The sequence below is a fragment of the Arachis hypogaea genome, chromosome 16 (genome assembly GCF_003086295.3).
Source record: "Arachis hypogaea cultivar Tifrunner chromosome 16, arahy.Tifrunner.gnm2.J5K5, whole genome shotgun sequence".
Lineage (NCBI taxonomy): Eukaryota > Viridiplantae > Streptophyta > Magnoliopsida > Fabales > Fabaceae > Arachis > Arachis hypogaea.
Genome location: NC_092051.1, coordinates 27,291,276 through 27,314,095, shown reverse-complemented (window position 1 = coordinate 27,314,095; position 22,820 = coordinate 27,291,276). Strand labels below are relative to the sequence as shown.

Here is a 22,820-nt window from a genome sequence, read left to right as displayed (position 1 = left end):
TCCCTAATTTGTGCTTAAGAGTGAAAACATGCTTTTTAGGCCTTTAATTAGATAATTTTAATTCACTTTAATTCCATTCGATGCCTTGATATGTTTGTTGAGTGATTTGAGATTCATAAGGCAAGGATTGGGTGGAAGAAGTGAAAAGAAAAGCATGCAAAGTGGAGAATTCCTGAAGAAATGAGCATTTGTAGAATTCATAGCGACGCGTGTACATGGCTCACGCGTATGCGTGATCTGGAAAATCGCAATATGACGCGTACGCGTGACAAACAGCACGTGACCTTATTAAAGGCAACACGCTGGGGGCAATTTCTGAAGCTATTTGATGCAGAATTCAAGAGGGAATAAGGGGGGAGCAATTAGTGTAGCTTAGGACTATATTTTAGCGTAGTTTTCTAGAGAGAGAAGCTCCCCCTTCTCTCTAAAATTAAGTTAGATTTAGTTTAATTTCTCTTAGATTCAAGCTTTAATTCTTGTTTTCATCTAGTTTCTTTTACCTTTCCTTGTTCTTTTGCCCTAATTTTCTTAGTTTATCTTGTTAATTTTTCATTTTGGTCATTTTTATGTTTATGAACTATTGTTGATTTTGGTTTTCATTTAATGCGATTTGATGTTTTATGTTCTTTTAATGCTTGTTTGAGTTAATGTTATTTATTTCTTGCATTGGGTAGTTTTAGATTTTATATTCTTGCAATTTTACCATGCTTTTCTTTTATGCCTTCCAAGTGTTTGATAAAATGCTTGGCTTAAGTTTAGAGTAGAGTTTTGAGCATTCTTGGCTTGGAAAGAGAAATTAGGCCATCTTGAGTTATTAATACCCAATTTAGATTGGTGATCTAGAGTTGTTAGTTAATATTATTTCCGTTGACGCTAATCTTTTGCAAATTCAATTAGTAAGTAGACTAGGACTTATAGATTGAGATTAACTAGTCTTATTTGATTTTCTCCCGATATTGGAGATAATGAAATAGGATTATCTCTTGATAATTAATGTGTCATGATTAATGACTATGATAGAAAGCCTTGATTCTCAATCCTTGCCATGGATGCCTTTTCAGTATTTGTTATCTTTAGTTGTTTATTTTAATATCTTGCCATTTAAATTCTTCCCCTTTTTATCAACCCACCTTTGTGAATCTCATAACCAATAATTGAACACTCGATTGTGATTCCTAGGAAGAACGACCTGGGACTAATACTCTCGGTTATTTTTATTGGGTTGAACTTGTGACAACCGAAATTAAACTTTGATTAAAGGTTGTTTGTCGGTTTGGACTATACTTGCAACGTAATTATTTTGTGAAAAATCCTAACCGACGATAACCTTCTTTCAAGTTTTTGGCGCCGTTGCCAGGGAATTACAATGTGTGCTTGTTATTGGTTATTGTATATATGTTAATATTGTGAATAACTTGATTTTTGGTTTGTTTTCTAGTTTTTGCTGGTTGTAGCATCTTATTTTTCTTGTTTCTTGTTAGTTTTTGACTTTATTTTCTCTTGCTACTATGAATTCTCACCATTTTGGCTATAAGTTTGGTTCAAACTATGTTGTAGGAAATGAAAGCTTCAATGAGGATATGCATCAAGGATTTGGGAATCAAATGTGGGAGGAGCCTCAATCATATAGACAACCTTCTTGGCAACAACCTCCTCTGGTTTCTTATGGGTACAATCCAACTCCTAATGCATACCAACCTAATGGATGTGGTGACCTTCATTGTGGTTGTCAACCACAATCACCATATGCATATGACCCTTTCCCTCAACATAATCCTCAATAACCTTACTAACAAGCCCATTCCACCATTCACCTCCATATGATTCTAATCCATACCACCATACCAACAATCATATGAACCACATCTATAGCCACCACCATTCCAACATCAATACCCCAAGAACCACCATCTCCATATACACCACTTCAATACTCTCACCAATATGAACCACCTTCCAACTATGACACCTTTCCTCCAAACAATGAACCATTTTTTCCACCACCGCCCTCATTGGACGAATTGCTCAAACCCCTAATGCAAGAACAAAAAGATCTTTATTCTCGTCTTCAAAAGCAAGAAGAAGAGGATCAAAAGAAGCTAAAGAGGTTAGAAACCTTGATGGCCACCATAACCGAAGCCGTTCACCACTTAGTCTCCCTACGTTCATGCAATCAAAGTACTCCCATTGATAAATATGGAGGATCAACAAAAGAGCATAGTGAGGAAGTGAACTTAGAGCTTCAAGGTGAAGAAAAAGAGTTGAGGCAAGAATTACAACAAGAGGAGGAAGTCGAGATCATTAGTACTGAGGAAGTAGTTGGAGAATTGAGAGAAATTGATCAAGAAGTGGATTCCATCATTAGTGAATTTTTGTCCACATTGATCAATCCCCTTGTTGATCTTGTTGAACCCTCCCCTATTGAATTTGAAATGGGTGTTGATGTAGATCTTACACAACCTCTGAGGTACGATTTGAGTGATGGAGAGGAGCTAGAAGAAATTGGTGAAAAAGAGGTTGAATTGGAAGAAGCTTATCAAGTGGTTGAGGCCCTTCGAAGAGGATGGACGGGAGTGGAATTTGCTTTGTCAAGATCATTGGAAAATCCTCTACCTAAGTCACCATCTATTCCTTCATTTGAGTGGATAAAACTTATTTCTCTTAGCTTTATTCTCCCACTTGAATTTGATTTGCTTGAAACGGATTGCCAACTTAGGGCGCTTTGTGGAATGAAGCGTAAGAGAAGGATGTTTGGTGGTTGGCGTTGTAAGTCTAGGCTCATTATAGTTGAGGCTTCAAGGATTAGATGCAAAGGTTGGACTAGTGCTCAATTGGATGGGTCTAGGAGGATAGTTTGGTGCCTAATTGAATTTGGCTTGCTTACCACCCAGTTGGAATTGTGATGATCAACTTAAAGACGGGTGTGAAAACAAGATTTAGGATCCCGGATTACAAGAAGAGGATCAATTTTGGGAGCTCCGAGCTTGTGGAGAACTTCACCAAGGTTTGGTTCATTTGATTGGAATTTCTGGCAATCATTTGAAGTCCAAGTATTGGTGGAAGTTTGAGAATGAATTCAAGCATAAGCCTCCTTGATTAGAGCTGCCTATAAGTCCAACTTAACGACAATAAATAAAAGTGCTAGGTGGGAGACACCCCACCATGGTAACATCTTTCTATTTTTTTTCTTTTGTAAATATGGGTAAAATTAGTTTAATTTCATGTTTAGTCTTGTTTGTTTGGTTTATTTGGTAGTCTAGGGTATTAAATAAGGTTTGGTGGTGTTTAGATGGCTGTTTGGCTGTTTAGAATGCTATGTTTGGTGCTAAAACTTGAAAAAATTTGAAAAACAGAGCACCCAGCCACGCATACGCGTGACCCCAAGATTCCAACCTCTCACGCGTGCGCGTGCCTGACTCGTACGCGTGACCCCTGAAAAATCACCATGCGGGAATGGTGCGTGAGTGCTGCTGCTGCATGACTCCAACAGAGAGTTGTGCGTGAATGGTGCGGACACTGTGCGTTTAACACAATTTTGTCCCACGTGTATGCGTGCCCGACACGTACGTGTCACCCTCTATTTTCACCTTCTCACACCTACGCGTGCCTGACGCGTACGCGTCACATCCTATTTTCCTATTCCACGCCTACACGTGCCTGATGCATACGTGTGACACCACTGTCCTGTTTCATACACTTCTTTTCTTCCCTTCTCTCCATTTCTTTTCTTCTTCTCTCTTCTCTTCTTTTCTTTCCATCATTCAACCATCATCCACCACCACCATTCACCATTAGTTAGTTGGTTTGAATTTTTATTTTAGTAGATTAAGTTGTTAGTTTAGGTTATATTTTCATGCTAAGTGTTGGATTATTAATTTGTTTTGCTGATTGTGCTGAGATATTGCTGCTGATTACTGATAGGATGCTATTTTGGCATCATTGTTGTTAATAGTCATTGTTGGATTCCTTCACTGATGTTACAATTCGTTACTTGGTTTTGAATTTTTCATGATTAACATTTCTGAATATCAAGTATTTATAACATTGCCTTCAAAACACTCTACCTCTTTTGAATTGCATGTTTTGGCTCCCATGTAATTTGAATTCACTATCTATTGTTAGGCAATTGTGTATTATCAATGTATTTTTTGTTAGGTGATGCTTGTTTATGATTGATCTTTATTTACGTCATCTAGTTCATGCATTGAAATTTTGGAATTGTGAATGTGGATGGTAAGCTTACCTAGTGACATATTTTTGAGCTTTTTAAACTTTGTGGACCATGTTTGTTATGTGATGGATTTTAACTTCTATCTTGCTTTTCCTAAGTTACATAGCAACCATGTATCTCACTTTATGTCGATTAGGTGATGCAAAAAACAAAACTCAAAATGTGTCATTGATTGGTGTGTGAGTTCTATATTTTCTTTGTTGCATTAAATTCTCTTACACATCAACCAATGTCCACACAATATCCATTTCAGAATTGCTCGATTATTGGCTTGAGTACTTTCATGCTTCTTTATTGCTTGTTTGCTTGTCTCAACTTACAAGTTTTCTTTGAAGTATATCAAGCACACTAGAATGAGTGAAGTGTATGCTTTCTTTTGTGTACTTGTGACATAGCTTTTAATGCCAGTGTGTGTGTTCTAAACTGCATGCAACTTAGAACTCACACACTATTTTTTCTTAATGTCACACTAATTCACTCACTCCATTTTAGTGGTTCTTACCTCATTCCAACAATCTACGCTTTCTTGCTTTTGCATTTTCTCATCTTACGGTGTTATTTTCTATTTTTCATGGATGATTCACCATAAACAACAAGGGAAGCGGGAGAAAGAACATGCAGCAGCCGATTGATCCACCAGCTGAAGGTGGCAACCCGTGTAGTCACTATACCCCCTTGCTCATCTTTGAATGCATCGAAAACGGTGCAAACTTTTAAGTGTGGGGAGATCATTCGACCAATCGGCCAATCGTAGGTGACAATTTCTAATCCTAACACTTTTATATTTTATTTTATTTTATTACTATGTCCTTTAAAATTTTTAGTTGCATTTTCTTGGCTTGCATATATATAATAAACTTAGTCAAAATAATGAAATTTTCCAAGAAATTTATCTATAGGGCACCCCAATTGATTTGAGTAAAAAAATTCTCGTTGAACTTGCTTGAATTATATACTGTGGAACATGTTTTTCAGCTAAGAATACATAAGCTTGTGAGTTCTTGAGCCTAATTGTGTGGTTACATCATATAACCATTATTTTTCTTCTTGTGTGTATTATTCTCTTTCTATGATTGTAATATTTGATTTGTTTGATTCTTTATGTCCATTATTTTGTGTATGAATGCATTTATATGATTGATGCCTTGATTTCATTTGAGCTCACTTACCTAAATGGCCTTACCTTTTACCTACCATTGTTAGCCAACTTTGAACCTATGTTAATCCCCATTTGTTCCTAATTTTAGCACATCACTACCCCTAAGTGAAAAATAATAAATATCCCTTGTTTGGGTCTTTGATTAGCTTAGACTAGTGAGAGTATGTATCATTCAAGTGTGAGAAATTTGAAAATATTGGGTGAGATAAAAGTGTATTTTATAGTTTTGTTGAAAATTTTAGGAATTGGGTACATACTCATGCATTAAATGTTTAAAACCATATGCATTAATGCTTTTGTATATACCTTATTGTGAAAAAAAAATAAATAAAGAAAGAAAAAGAAAAAAAATATAAAAATAAAAAATAAAGAAAAAGAGAAAAAAAACAATAAAAAGGGGACAAAATACTCCAAAGTTAAGTAATAATGAAAATGCATACGTGATATGAAATGAAAAGAATGCATGAGTGTGTGAAAAAGTGAAGAATGGGTAGTTAGGTTTGCTTTGAATTATATAGGTTGTTATAGTGTTAGGTGAGAGTTTAAGTTAATCAAATATTCAAATTTCAAGCTCACTTAGCCATATATATCCTTACCTTGACCTTAGCCCCATTATAACCTTTGGATAAGTCCTCATAATATTTGTATGCATGCATTGAATAATTTTTTATTGTTAGATGAAAAACAAATCATGTAAAGTATGATTAGAGGAGAATTGAGTGAATCAACCCTATACACTTGAGCGATTAGAGCGGATACATATCCGGTGAGGGTTCGATTGCTCAATTACATGTTTTCACCTATGATCACCTCTTATTCTGCAAGTTTATAATTCTTTTCAATAACTCTATCAATTGTGGATTTGTTACTCTAGCCCTTGTGTTCATATATGTATTCTTGGAAATTGATTTATTTTGACCAAGTAGTTGCATGCATTTAGATAAATTACATTTAGATAGAGTGCATATAGATAGTTTGTATTGAATAAATGTTGATACCCCTTGTTTCTTTCTTGAGTTTAGCATGAGGACATGCTTGGTTTAAGTGTGGGAGGTTGATAAACCCCAATTTTAGGATTTATCTTGTGTTGAATTTAGTGGATTTTATAAACTTTTTTCACATTTATTCACTAAAATAGTATGGTTTTGTAATTCTTCCTAATTTGTGCTTAAGAGTGAAAACATGATTTTTAGGCCTTTAATTAGTTAATTTTAATTCACTTTAATTACATTAGATGCCTTGATATGTTTGTTAAGAGATTTCAGATTCATAAGGTAAGGATTGGGTGGAAGAAGTGAAAAGAAAAGTATGCAAAGTGGAGAATTCATGAAGAAATGAGCATTTGTAGAATTTATGGCAACGCGTGTACGTAGCCCACGCGTACGCGTGACCTAGAAAATTGCAATATGACGCGTACACGTGACCGACGCGTATGCGTGACAAGTAGCATGTGACCTCATTAAAGGCAACACATTGGGGGCGATTTCTGAGCCATCCAAGCCCAAATCCAACTCATTTCTGAAGCTATTTGATGCAGAATTCAAAAGGAAACAAGGGAGAGCAATTAGTGTAGCTTAGGACCATGTTTTAGGATAGTTTTCTAGAGAGAGAAGCTCACTCTTCTCTCTAGAATTAGGGTAGATTTAGGTTAATTTCTCTTAGATTCAAGCTTTAATTCTTGTTTTCATCTAGTTTCTTTTATCTTTCCTTGTTCTTTTGCCTTAATTTCCTTAGTTTATCTTGTTAATTTTTCATTTTGGTCATTTTTATGTTTATGAACTATTGTTGATTTTGGTTTTCATTTAATGTGATTTGATGTTTTATGTTCTTGCATTGGGTAGTTTTAGATTTTATATTCTTGCAATTTTACCATGCTTTTCTTTTATGCCTTCCAAGTGTTTGATAAAATGCTTGGCTTAAGTTTAGAGTAGAGTTTTGAGTATTCTTGGCTTGGAAAGAGAAATTAGGTCATCTTGAGTTATTAGTACCCAATTTAGATTGGTGATCTAGAGTTGTTAGTTAATATTATTTCCGTTGACGCTAATCTTTTACTAATTCAATTAGTAATTAGATTAGGACTTATGAATTGAGATTAACTAGTTTTATTTGATTTTCTCCCGATGTTGAGATAACAAAATAGGATTATCTCTTGATAATTATTGTGTCATGATTAATGACTATGATAGAAAGCCTTGATTCTCAATCCTTGCCATGAATGCCTTTTCAGTATTTGTTATCTTTAATTGTTTGCTTTAATTTCTTGCCATTTAAATTCTTGCCCTTTTTATCAACCCACCGTTGTGAATCTCATAATCAATAATTGAGCACTCGATTGTGATTCCTAGGGAGAACGACTTGGGACTAATACTCTCGGTTATTTTTATTGGGTTGAACTTGTGACAACCAAAATTAAACTTTGATTGAAGGTTGTTTGTCGGTTTGGACTATACTTGCAACGGAATTATTTTGTAAAAATTCCTAACCGATGATAACCTTCTTTCAGACACCAAACAAAGGAAGTCAGATTTTTATCATCAAAACGAAAAATACAATCTTAAAAATGGTTTTTCAACAAAGAAACTCAAGATACCTAAATGGCATCACTTTTGAACAAGCAAAAGCGACACCATTTGGAGACAATACAATTATAGTACATAGCAACAATCTCAAGCAGCGACAGTTTCAAATAGCTTCAAGACACAATAAGTAGCTAAGAAAATGCAAAAGTCTCTGTCACCAACAACATTTCAAATCACTATTCAAAGTATCATTCAAAGAAAGGAAATACAAGTACTACCCAGAGCAAATCGAAAACAGAAAACGAGAAAAAGCACCAACCTTGGTGAAACGCAAAAGGAGAAGGGCATGTCAAACAGATAAAAACACGAACGATCCTCTCCTAAAGTACGAACAAAACCCTCTAAAAGCTTCAAGAAAGAGAAATCTTGAACACTGGCATTTATAAGAAACAGAAAAGGAAGAAAAGGGAAAGAATGAAGCATTTATAAGATACAAAGGGAAAAAAAGAAATTTTGCACCCCTCTTTAAGTGCCGCACATAAAACCCAAGGAAACTGCCGCGTAATGTATGCCATTTCATTAAAACGATGTAACGTTCTAAAATTTTTCAAAACACGTTAAGTACCCGACCTCTTGAAAGCGGCGTACCCGACGAAGAAAACTGGAACCACAAATGCTTGAACCCGACTCCATGAAAAGCTCGGATTCGAATAGGGACACTGTTCATACCCTGGTCCAAAATATAAAGTAAGACTCAATAAAGATAAATACCCACAAAAAAGGTGGCTCCTCTCTACCTGCCCGACCTCATAAGAGGTCGAGTACGACGACAAAAAGATCGACTCTGCTTATTTAAATAAGCAACCGAACCCTAAAATATCTCGTACTATCTCTTTACTCTATTTAGAAGGAAGATCTCAACAAATTCCCAATATAAAGGGAACGATCATCTACCAATAATGGTGGAACTACTCTAAAAGGTGGTTACTTCTCATACTATAAATACACTGACATCCCTCGGTATATTCAAGTCTCAATCTACTAAAAACATGCTCAAAGCCCTTGCTAACTTAAGTATCAGAGTCTCTTGCAGGTACCACCCCCACCTCCTCACGCGAAACTTGAACGGCAACATCTTAGTACCATCACAAGTTAGACGCTACCTCAGAAGGAATCTGGACCTCACGTTCAAGCCCAAATCATTGTTACAAGTAACTCTCCAAACAAATATTTTATAAAACAAAAAATTATTGAATTAAATATTTTATTATATTCATCTAAAAAAACAAGAATACAAGATAGGACAAAACAAAAAGTCTTATCATTATTGTTTCTATTTTAAAACAGTTATTATCAACCACAACGTATAAGACAAAACCAAGGATACTCCAAGTTAAACGCCCCTAGAGAAAACAAAAATCTTAATATTCTTATTGGGTAAAACTTTCAGTAGATTCTTTAATTCGAAAACATTAAGTAAAAACGGTCAACAGAAAATTTATTTATATGTTCATTCTAAAATAAAAATTGTGATGACGAAAAATCATACCATTCTCAATTTCACAGTAATAAATTGTTCTAAAGGCAGAGTGTAACAAAATGGAAGCCGAAATTAAATATCATATCATATCATACTCAATTTCACAATAATAATTGACAGACGAATTTATACTATATGATCAGGCCCACGGTGTTGGTTGGTGTGCCATCGCATCAAAATCAAATAATTCATATCAACGAAAATTCAAGGAAACCCTAAATGTTGATTATGTGTTAGAGATTATTTTAACCAATATTGGATTTCAATTGATTGTGGGTCTTTTGATTTATTAAATTTGGTTGAATAAATAATTTGGACACAACTACTGATGTAAATTAGATTTTTTTAAATCTACATAACTAGATTATTATACATTTGATGTTCTAAATTTCTAATATTTGACGACCTATTAATTATTTAATTTTAACATCAACATATTAGTGTAAACATATCTATAAAAGTTAATTAATTAGACACCAAAAGAAATTCTATTAAAATTAATTGAATCTAATTCATCACTTTAAAAATTAGTTTGAAATCATTGAGAGATACTTTTTACTTACAAATATTTTAAAAAAGAGACCTGCTACATATACAAGTCTTTTTGGCTTACAAGTCTTACAAGTTGGCACAAGTCCAACAAAAAACACGCATTACACTCCCACATTCAAGAGTAAATAAACGCACGTTATTCAACCACTTCCTGTTTCCAAAGCGCGCTACTCACCATGCATTATAAACGACTCTTCTTCTTCTTCCTCCATGAAAACGAGTTTCTTGTCAAATTTGAAGATAATGGAACTTCAGAAATACACCCAAACGATTACCGAAATACACTCAAACGATTACAGAAATACACCTAAAGGATTACAGAAATACACCCAAACGGTTACAGGAATTCACCCAAACGATTATAGAAATACACCCAAAGGATTACAGAAATACACCCAAAGGATTACAAAAACTACACCCAAAGGATTTAAGAAATACACCCAAAATTCGTTAAAGTACACTTATGCATAATTCAAAACTCTTTCTCTTTCTCCTCCTCATCTTCTGCTGCTGCTTCTTCTTCAAAAACGATTTCAGAGCTTGATGTCAAAAAACAATGGAAATCGAGAATAACGAAAAAAGAAAACAGAGAGAAAAGCACGTAAATAAAGAAGGAGAAAGAGAAGACAAGAAATGAAAGAAGAAGAGAATAAAAAGAAGGTGCAGTGAAAACGTGCAGTAACGGTTGAAGAAGGAGAAAGAGAAGGCAAGAAACGAAAGAAAAGAAGAAGAAGAAGAGGAAGAAGAAGAAAAACGTGCGCAAGAAGAAGAAGAAGGTGCACTTGTAAAGACTTGTATAAAAAAACGCTTGTATGTGGAGAATTTCTCTTTTAAAAATCATATCTTTAAAAAATATGAGACTTGACATTTTAATAAATGCTAGTGTGTAAATATTAAATTTTTTTACATATATAGTTAAACAGGTGTCAAGATTTTAGAGTGTTGTGGCATATAAATTACTACCGTAATTACTGTACTTTAAAAGTCACACTTACACATTCATATTTTTTTTTATAGTAATAAGACCCACACATTTTGAAAAATTTGTTTTTCTTGGTCCCATATTTAATTTTGTTCATTGTTAATCTATTTGCTAACGAAAATTAATTACTAAGATTAATAGAAAAAATAAATGTTTCTAAATTTTATTTATGTTTTTTTATTGTCGTTGTTTTTTATTTTTTAGTAATTAATTAATAAAAGCATTTCTCTAAGCAAATTCATTTGCTAAAGACTCAAATAATGAAATCACTCTTAAAAGTTATATAATTTCTAACAAAAATAGCTAATTAAACATTTAAATGTACATGTATTTATACTGAAAAAAAATTAAAATTATGTCTAAAAATTATTTACTAAATCACTTTATACTATTTTGATATGGATAATAAAATTACATAAAAAGATGAAAATAAATAAATGATATATAAATATATTATCTTAACTAGTTTAAAAAAACTATTTAATACTTTATATATTATCTGAATTAATTTTTAATAAAAACTAAAAAATACTAATGACTTCATTCATATTTGATAAGTTAAATAAACTTGTCTTTTGAGTAATTAGCTATTATTATTATTATTATTATTATTATTATTATTATTATTATTATTATTATTATTATTATTATTACAGCCAAAAACTAATATTAATATGGACATATTAAACTGATACTAAAAAAAAAAGAATAAAATTAGATTTATTACATGATAATAAATCACAACATTAAAGAAGACATATGACAACTTTTCATAATTATTTAATCAAAATATGTTAAATTACTCAAAAATCTTTATTATTAAATAACTAATTAACTAACATTATAAACATCTACATGTTCTGATTATTGGATTTTTTATTTAAATAAATTAAAAAATGTACTTATGATAGAAATAAATAATTTTAAAATTTATTATCGAAATCTATTTTCCAGTCTTATCTTATTTACAGTGTAAACGAGATAAGATATTTACATGTGACACGTGTATATCTCTTTTACAATATAAATGAGATACGTGCATGGATACGTGTTAAATTAATGCGTTTACAGTGTAAAAGAGATACAGTAGGACAAATCTTCAACAGCTATAAAAGGATGTGAAATTTTTGGCATTCTCCACAAACATTTCATATCTTATTCTCCCCCGTTTTTCTCACAAAAAGAAGGAAAAAATATCCAGTAATGGCGGATATGTAGTTGTGTGTGTTTATCCCAATTGTCGTATGAGAAACGGCAACAACGAGGTGATATTTGAGTGTGAGAATCAGTTACTGTTGCGCACTCGACGTGTAAGTTCGTTGTCTGAGTTGAAGAGTTTGATATTGAGCAACCTTGGTAGCACAGGAACGAGAGAGGTCGGAAGGGTGGGGTATAGGTTGCTAGCACCGTTGGGTAATGGAGTTCTCCAGTTTTGACTATTTCGGCTCCTGGGGGACAAGCATGTGCAACTCATGTTTGACATCCATGGGAGAATCATGGCGGAACAAGTGATGGAGCTATCCGCCGAGGTTGGAGATGTTGGTGGTGGTGGTTCTGTACACTCGACCTATGTGCAGGACGACCGACCTCTCGCACCACCACCAAATCATGTCGCCATTCTAGTGGAAGACATGGAGGTGGGTGAGGAAGACTCCGACGAAGAGTATGTTGCCGATAGCGCCGATAGTGATTCTTCTGAAGGGAATGATGAGGAGGAGTTTGTACCAGAGATGCCGGCCTAGACAGCAGTGTTCTATGTTTTGCCTCTCCCCACCCGATTCTAGCACTATCAGTTGTACCAAGTCACTATCATACGTTGGATCTGGAGGTCATGCATGAGAGAACTCCGTTTTCCAACACCGGAGAAGTGGATTACAACCTAGACGGTGGGGTAGAGTTTCAGGTTGACCACAGATTAAAATGCCGGGATGCAGTGATGCAGGGTGTGAAGAACTACAGTATTCGCAGAAGTGCTGAGTACCGAGTGATCGAATTGGACCGATTAAAGTACCTTGTGCATTCCCGTCAAGCTGCAAATGGCTATCCATGGAGTCTCCATGTTGCTTTCCAAAGGAACCTCGGATACTAGTGAGTTCAAGTTTAATTGAGGCGTACTTACTCATTTATGACTGCTATATATTGAGTAGTTTCCAACCATGTATACTTTATTTCGTTAGGGAGGTTCGGAGGGTTGGTGGAGCACATACTTGTTTAGCACCCACCATGTTACAGGACCATCGACAGTTGGACATCAGTCTCATCTACAAGGTCATCTTGCCGTTGATACAGTCCAACCCATCCGTCAGCATCCCTGTCCTGCAAGGTGCAGTTCGACAGAGCTATCACTTCAAACCCTCCTACAGAAAGGTGTGGATGGCGAAGCAAAAGGCAATTGCTCAGATATACAGTGATTGGAAGGAGTCATACAACAAGGTGCCGAAACTACTTCAGTTGTTGCAGAGTTGTTTCCCGGGAACCATTTGTGAGCTAAGATTCGTGCTATACTACGACGGACACCTTCTAGTCCACGACTGTAGTATGTTCGACAAAGTTTTTTGGGCTTTTCCATCCTGTGTGGAGGCTTTCAAGCATTGCAAGCTGTTTCTTTCTGTTGATACGGTGGGGTGTTGCTTATTGCAGTGGCACAAGATGGCAACAACAATATCCTGCCTATTGCTTTTGCCATTGTAGAGTCCGAGAGTACGGAGTCATGGTCATTCTTTCTTACTAATTTGGGACGACATGTCACCCCACAGGAAGGCCTGTTGGTTATTTCTGATAGATCACAGGCTATCAAGATTGCACTCAGCACCGATGAAAGTGGTTGGCAACCTCCTAAGGTGTTCTACGCTTACTGTATTAGACAGATGGCCGTAAACTTCATGACTCATTTGAAGTCAGTCGAGGGCAAGCGATACCTTATAAACGCCACTTATAGTCCAAGCATGGATGGGTACGAGTGGTACATGGATACCTTGAAAGGTTTGTCGCTGGGAATCGTAGATTGGACTGGTTGTTTCAACAAGGAGATATGGCTGCAACACTGCGACAGTGATTAATGGTTTGGTCATATGACAACAAATCTGTCAGAGTGCATCAATGCAGTTCTGAAGGGTACACGGTGCTTGCCAAGTTCTACCATTTTGCGCATCACGTACGAGAGATTGCAAAAGTTGTTTATCACAAAAGGCAGGGAGGCGCAGTCACAACTGGCAGCTGGAAATTGCTTCTCCTAGAGGCTGATGGCAGCCATTGAGAAGAACAGAGAAGGCATCCCGAAGATGCGTGTTACTCATTGTGATCGGCGGGCTTCCGTATTTGTTGTGGAGGAGTTGGAGCTGCTCGAGGATTGGTTGCAACATTCCTTCCGAGTTCAGCTAGCAGTGGGTACATGTGAATGTGGCCTCTTTCAGACTCTCCACTACCCATGCCGCCATGTGCTTGCCGGGTGTGCCGCCGCGAGCATCAAGTGGGCTCCGTATGTTCATCCGGTTTACAGGTAGGAGGCTGTTCAAGGTGTACGAAATGGAGTTTCCAGCGATACCGGACGAGTCCCTATGGCCGGAGTGGTATGGACACGGCTTCGTCTTAACCCACTCATGCGCAGGAAGGCTATTGGGAGACCCGTGTTTACTAGGTTCCAGAATGACATAGATGAGGTCGAGCGCCAGGAGAAGCAGTGTGGCCTCTGCAGGCAAGCTGGTCATACTAGGAGGGCTTGTCCCAACCAACCTACAGACGAAGCTTAGGGTTGATAGTCCTTTCTTTATTGTTGTATCCTTTTATTGTAGTTGTTTCGTTTTATTATGGTTGTGTTCTTTTATTCTATGTTGTTTCATTTTATTCTAGTTGTATACCTTTTTATAGTTGTTTGTTTTTAGAAGACTTATACTAAACACACTTAGTGGTTGTTGTTTACATAGTATATATGTAACTGTAACCGACTTGCCGAAAGGATGAACAATGTTGTGACAAATATAGTTTACATTCAGTTGCATCGCACCCTTAGAAGTTCCTCCAAATTTTTTCTTAATAAAAATAATGGACATAATAAGGGACAATACATCAACAAAACATATAAGCATCGAGTATACAAGAGGCCTGTCATATACTGGTACATAAATATAAAAACAAGATACTCGACCTAATAAACAAGCAACACTTATACAATACAAATTTAATAGTCTAGGAAATAAAGTCAACAACAAACATAAGCCATCACCAGTAGTGGAGATCCTGATAGTGGAGCCTATGTCCAGTACCACATAGCGGAGACTGAGTCTGGCGCTGAGGTCGGGCTGGTCAAGGATTTGCATGAGGCATGGGCTGGATAGCAGGATCTTGTGGAATCTGTGAATGCGGTGGCAGAGGTGGGATATAGTAGCCTCTGGAGTATGGAACGTGGGCATACTAGTGGACATGAGGCTGAGGGTGAAACGGTGGAGCTTATGGAGGTGTCACCTGAGGCCGTGACGAAGTTAGCAACAGACTATAGTCGTATGACGGGGGTGTCGCATACTGGGCACCCGGTCTGACCCCTACCCCGTATGACAACCTAGAGGTAGGAGATATCTGTGGCATCCAGGCTGAGGTTTGTGTGGAAGCAGATGGGTGCTGATACTGTCCGACCCACTGCTCCCTGCCAGTCCAGAACTAGTTCGCGAGGCGTTGCATCAACGCCGAGTCAGCGGTATGAAGCTAGAAAGCATCCTCGAAATATATCTTCTCAACTATCTACTCCTCCTAGCTGCTGGAAGGGCCTGCATCATGCTAGCCGGGCAGTAATGTGTCCCAGATGGCCCGATATTGCGAACCTCCCGAACCGGATAGATCATGCGGAGCGAAGGGTGGAGGAGGTGGAGGCGGCTGATGGGGAGGTGAATCATGGCCATCTGAGGGGATGTCTCCGTGGTCCTCATGTCTGTCAAACTCTACCTCCTCGTCAGACTCTACATCCAATCGCTGCCCTCCGAGGCCTGACCCTCTCCCTCCGAACCCCCACGCCTGGTCTGTGCTCTCTAGAACCCCTCTCCCTTTTAGCAGGCCACCAGGTGTCTGTCCTGACCTCCCTCGCATGCCTACACTGATCAGGAACTCCTCGAGGAAGGTGGAGATCGTCCCTCGATTGGCTGGGAGTGGGCTGGTAACTCGGCCAGCCTCGGATCCTCCAGTACATCCTGGCCTGCCAGGTGCCTCACCTGGCAGGCGCCCCGCCACCAGTCATAATACTCATGAGTCGGCCTGTAGTCAAATGTGTGCTAATTAGAGATCCTGTAGCCAGACTCAAAATGTGTTCTCCAGCCGCTATACCAATCGTGAAGTCTATCAAGCCACCACACATCCTCGTCCTGGCTAGTGGATGTCAGGAACCTGTCGAAAAAATAAAAAAAGTAACTAATCTGACGGGGTCACTCACTACCTAATGCAAGATGTTAAAATTGCACGTGTTATGGTTATAATAAATTAAGTCTACACTCAGAAAAAACAAAGATACATAAGACAAAAGTCGGAACCTGTCAAGGTTGACCGGGCGCTAGGCACCAGCTGCTCTCCATTGAACTGGCACTTCACCCAGTCAACCTGGTGAAACTAGATAATGTTGAAGCAGACGAGGGGGACGATTGATATCCATGTCCCCCACTCTTCCTCCTCGACTTACCAAAGGGGGCACAGAGCCTGCAGATCAGGGTCGTCGTACGGTGCCAGACAAACTGAACCAACAGTTATAGTATAGAATAAATAAATATTTGATATCCCAAAAGGTAAATAATGTTCCAAACCAGAAAATTCAGTAAGTGCGTACTTATAGCTAATTTGCATAAAAAACAATCTACGTAAAGGACTAAATTAAAAAAGTGGTTGTATCAACCGTGGTGCTAACCTCGTCGAATTGTAACCGATTTATCGCCACCCTCCAATGCAGAACCCTCGTCTCATGCTGGTCTCTGCTCTGCTGCTACAATCCTATCAACCTGACACCAATCAAAAGAACAACAATAGTTCATTATGCAGAATATCATAAAAGGTTACAAATTGATAACGCAATAAAGACATAAGCAGTTGTTACCTCGCAGCCATAGGATACATGAAAATTATTCGCTCTGGTGGACTCCACTGAAGAAATCTCTGGTATATCCAGGCCAGCATAGCCGAGTCCCAAGACAACGTCCGGCATTGCCCAAAGACCTGAAGCAGCGACAGCTAACGCAGATGAACCAAGTTGTTTGACTTTTCCGTCATTAGATAGCCTTCGATCAGTAACATGATGTAATACTTAGCATACTGTCGGAGGGTCTCTGGGTCGTCTGTCAGTGGCATCTGGCAGACACAGTCCCGCAGCCATACAAGCTTCAGCGAGAACGACTCCTTCCTCTGCACCGCCTGCTGTGGAACCACCAGATGCTTGGCACCGAGCAGCCGCTCCACCAACTCCCACATCTCCGTGTGGTACCACCTGTGGAAGTCATGAAAGCACCCCCAACTGGGTCACCGTGTGGGCGTATCCCGAGGTGGTATGCCACATCTTGCAGGGTGATAGTGGCCTCACCCCACAGGAGATGGAACATCTGAGTCTCCGGATGCCATCGCTCCACGAATACCGTAATCAAGGAGTTGTCGAATGTGAAATCCCTAAGAGGCACCGTGTCACCAAATCCAGCCTCCCTCAAATACGGGACGATGGCGTCGGGTGGAAGAAGGGTATGGCTCACTCGCCGGGGGAGGAGAAGGCGAGGCCTCTAATAAAAAAATATATATTCACAATTATTAAAAAATAAATAATTGGATAGGTCCATCAACATAGCAAACTGTTTTAACTATTCTATACATCTGCCTAATAGAATCTTACACGTATATACTAATTGGATTTATGTCGGCACTACATTTTTGGTGACTGTGTACTTTCTTAACTAATACACATTTTCTCATTCCGTTACGTGAATTTAAAACATTCAATAAAGTTAATAACAACATAACCAACAAAGTCTGACTTAACTTAATAATCTAATTATCAAACTTGGCTAGTTACTAACTAAATTAATAATTATGTAGTAACAACCTAATACACAAAAAAAAAAAAAAACTAGAATTCCAAATTTCTATCAGTGACCTATTTCTAGTGATACAAACTGTACACACACACACACACCCACACGCATACACACGCACACGTGTTCACACACACGCACACGCACGTACGCACGCACGCACGCGCGCACAGTCAAGATAAAAGTCAAGATAATAAAACTAACCACAAAGTCCTCTACCCCGACGTAATGCCAAGTCTCATTCAGCCTGTTGATGTCCCGATCGTTATCATTTACGCGCGCCATCATCGTATTACTTGATAATATGGATAGAAAGGGGTAAAAAAGTGGGAAAAATGATCGAAAAGTTCAAACTAGGACCCAGAACTTTGCTGTCAACGACATATATTTATAGCCGTCCACCAGCCTTATCTCGTTTATAGTGTAAATGAGATAAGCATGCACGTATCTCGTTTACACTGTAAACGAGATATACACGTATCACGCGCACGTACCTTATCTCGTTTATAGTGTAAACAAGATACGTTCAAAATTATCTCATTTACACTGTAAACGAGATAAGATTGAGAAATGGATTTCGATAATAATTTTTAAAATTATTTATTTCAACAATAAATATATTTATTTAATTTATTTAAATAAAAAATCCCCAAACTATTTTCTACAAAATAAATTCTTAAATTTGCGTGAGTCTCAATTCTGCAAGAAGTGTTGTCTTTGATTTTCGGACATTATGACAAACTGTATTGTAAATTTGACACCTGTTACCATATGTATAAAAAAAATTTAACATTTACATATTAGCATTCGCCTAACATATTTGCCATTAATTATAGTGGTTAGGGCAAAGGAAAAAACTTGTCCTGGGTCACAATAAATAATTCCCAAAATACCTATATTTTCAAATAATATAAAATTTTTCATTCTAAACAAAAAGTCATATTATTTGTAAAATAAAAAATAACTACCTCTTTCTAATATCCTTTTATTTAATTTACACTGAAGTAATACTTCGACCAAGTATCATGATTTGCCCAAATGGTTGATGAGTGAGTGGCGTTCTATTCAAATTTACCAATTTAAAAACAACATTGCTCACGCCACTTTTTCATTGATTTCTAGCTAGTTATACTTCATAAAATATAAAAACGGAAATATTTGATAACTAAAATAAATTAATAAAAAATAGTTAAAATTTATCTTATTTAATATTATTAATTATTATAATAATTAATAAATATTAAATAAATCAAATTATGAAAATACTACTTCATTCATAATAGTATCAAATTAAATATATTTCAATTTGGTAAATTTATAAATTCTCTTACATTTGAAATCCATTAAATTAAATTCTTTAAAAGAAAATCTGAAGACGAATATAATACAATGATGTTTGGAAAAAAACAAAAAATTAATTTAAATAGCCCAAAGTTACTTTTTTAACGTTTATTAGTTATTGTTAGAATAATTATATAATTCTAGATGTAATAAGATGTAATAAGTGTATAATTAATCAATTATAAATATTATATGCATAAATATATGCATGTTAAATTAAATAAGGTAACTTTAATTATATATATATATATATATATCGGGCCTGCTACACATACAAGCTTACAAGCTTACAAGTTAGCCCAGCCCAAATACAAGTCACGCGCATAAAGAGAGATTACATGGAGCGTCACCTTCACGCGCTCAACACTCAAACGGTTACGTATGGCAAACTCTTCCACTTCTTCCACTTCTCAAAATGCTTCGAAAACAAGGAAACCCTTCCATTTTCGAGCGAAAATCAAAGTTCAAAATATACAAGTCATTGTTCGAAGAAACCTCCGTCAAAACACCATCAAACTCTCCATCAAGAATCTGAAGAGAAAACAAAGCAACAATACTCAACGTAAGTTCATTAAGATTCCTGTATATTTTCCATATTACAAACTACGTTTTACTTTCCTTCTACGTCGTTGTTCTAGGGTTTACTGTTATTCTTGCTTCTTTGTTACACTGTTCTTCTACGTTGTTGTTCTAAGTTATCCTGTTATTCTTGTTGTTCTAGATCTTCTGGTAACTGATTTTTGGGGGGTTTATTCCGTAGATTGGGAGGTGTATACTGCTTGACCTTGTAATGTGGCTTGATATTGAAGCATGTTTGAGTGATATCTGACTGATATATATGGATACTATATCTGAATCATATCTATGGGAGTATCTCAGTGTTATCAATGGGTGTATCTGATTTTTACATATGGGTGTATCTTACTGTTATCAGTGGGTGTATCTGATTCTTACATATGGGTGTATCTGATTCTTATATATGGATGTATCTTACTGATATCTTTGGGTGTATTTTTTGTTTCAGAGAAAATGGTAGCAAGAAACCAAACAAAAGACCTTAAGTGTGCCACACATCTCCTAAGTGATAAGTTCAGAAACATGAGTGAGGAGAAGAAGGCGATTGTGAGGGATCTCGGATTCGGTGGGTTGATGCACATCCCACCACTGAGGGTGGATCACCAACTGTTAAGGGAGCTGGCAAACAACTTCAAACTTGGGGAGAACAGACTGAAAACAGGATATGGTTCTTTCCAAATAACACCAAAAACAATAGGTCATGCGCTTGGCATCAATGCAACAGGTAACTAGCTTAAAATTATAGGTGTATATTAAGTTGTTGCTTGGGTGTATTTGAACCGACTTGGATACTTTGTTGTTTTCCTTTTTGTAGGAGATCTATTTTCTGAGAAAGTTGAGTATAAGAAACTTTCTGATGATGACAAAATAATTTTTAGAAGATTCCAAGGTAAGACCCTCAAAAGTCTTACCGATGAGATGATGGAAAGGCAACGAAGAGGAATGCCTGATGTTCAAGAGGATATTCATCCTCTATATATAGATGGCGTTTCTTTTGCCAACGACGATAAACAATATATCGCATGTGCACTTGGCCCCAATTTTTAAGATGGACGGCATATCGGAGAGAAACTGGGGGGTGGGGCATGTTTTGACCTTCATGGTCAAGGGCATCACAGACTACAAGGAGAAAAAGAAGAAGGCAATTGATGGCTGCCCTTCGCCCTGATGATAATTTACTTTCATCTTTCAAAAAACAAAGGCAAGAAGAGGGCTGAAAGACCACCAAAGCCCTGGATTGCCAACTGGACTAAGGAGCAGTTGGTGGAAAGAATGACTGCAGAAAGAGAGGAAATTTTGGTAAGTAAACATAATATGTTGCTTGTATTTTATTTACCTGAATGCTGCTAGCAAAAATATCTAATGTTTCAGGGGATTGTGAAGATGACGGAGACAAGAGTAAGAGAAAAAATGAAAAAAGAAGAAAAAAAAGAAAAAAAACAAGAAATAAAAAAAAAAACAAAAAAGGAAGGCGAGTTCAACATCGTCTTCGGAGAAAGAAACAACTACTGACAGTGACAAATTTCTTTTTCGAGTTGGGTGTATTTTGTTGATCACGTTGGGTGTATGTAGTTTACTAAGCTGGGTGTGTTTCGTTTGCTGCGTTGGGTGTATATTGTATATTCAGTTGGGTGTATCTTGTGCATTCATTTGCGTGTATTTTTTAGTATGTTCTAAATAATGATTGTTTGCCTTCCAGAATAGACTCCAGAAAAAGAAAGAAGAGTCAAGAGAGGTCCGATTCTGATTCAGAATCTGAATCTGAATCAAGTGATGAGTAATGTCCTGAAATTATTACTCCTTTCTTTTGGCTTCATTATTAAGATTTCGTGTATTAACTGAAGTGTCTATTATTAACTTATAGGAGCGAAGAATCATCACCGGTGGAGAAGGAAAAGAAAAAGAAAAAGACAAAAACAACACTAAAAAAGTAAGCACTTCTTTGAATAATATTCTGTGATAAAATTAATTTTTTATTTCTGATTGGTTCTCTTTTTTTTCCACCCAGAACACAACCAAAAAAGAAAAAAGTTGTTGTGGAGGATTCACCTCCTGAAGAAGATCAATACTTTGATGGGTACAGTACCTCGTAAGCTATATTACCGTCTATCATCGTAATTATTTTTGTTAACATCTTCTTTTATGAATGTAGTGAGAGATATGAAATATCAAGTGACGAACTAGATGAATGGCTAAGGCAAAACGTTGATAAATCTGCTGCAGAGGGGTATGTCTTGCTGGGCTGTCTATTTCAGATTTTGGTGTGTTTTGTATGCTAATAATTGTTTCTTGTTTCGCAGGGAGAACCAAGCTGACCTGCGATCGACAGAAGGTCGCTATGTGTCCTCTGAAACGTAAGAAGCTTTATTTAATAAAATCTTGTTATCATGATTTGGGTGTATTTTGTGGAAGCATTTCGGTGTATTGTGTTGATCAAGTTGGGTGTATGTTGTTTATTAAGTTGGGATATTTCGTTTGTTGTGTTGGGTGTATATTGTCCATTCGGTTGGTTGTATCTTGTGCATTCATTTGAGTGTATTTTATAACCTGTATCTTATTTTGTCTGAATAACATGAAATCTGTTTTAGAATACCGGCTGTGAACTTAGGAAGTGATGATCCTTCCTCTCAAGGACGCACAGAACAGAGTAGTGTAAACCAGCCGTCACAGAGCATGTAATTTCTTTTTCAAATAACCGTTACTTTTGTTCTTCTATTACCCTTCTACTTCTAATTATGTATATATTTTTTTTAGAAAAAAAAGCCCTTTATTATTTTATTCAAGAAAAAAAAGGCAGGAAAAAAAAGCAAAAACTGCAAGTATGTAAGTTCTCAAAAAACAAAGCCTGTCTTCTTTTTGAATTGTTCGGGTGTA

General features: G+C 36.7%; 1 protein-coding gene across 1 annotated transcript; it reads left to right on the top strand.

Moving 5' to 3' along the window:
- The first annotated feature begins 13,206 nt into the window (after positions 1–13,206).
- Positions 13,207–14,042, top strand: LOC112756904 (uncharacterized). Its single transcript, XM_025805507.1, has 2 exons — positions 13,207–13,519; positions 13,624–14,042. Exons 1-2 carry the CDS (start codon positions 13,207–13,209, stop codon positions 14,040–14,042), a joined length of 732 nt encoding a protein of 243 aa, XP_025661292.1.
- Positions 14,043–22,820: the final 8,778 nt, after the last annotated feature.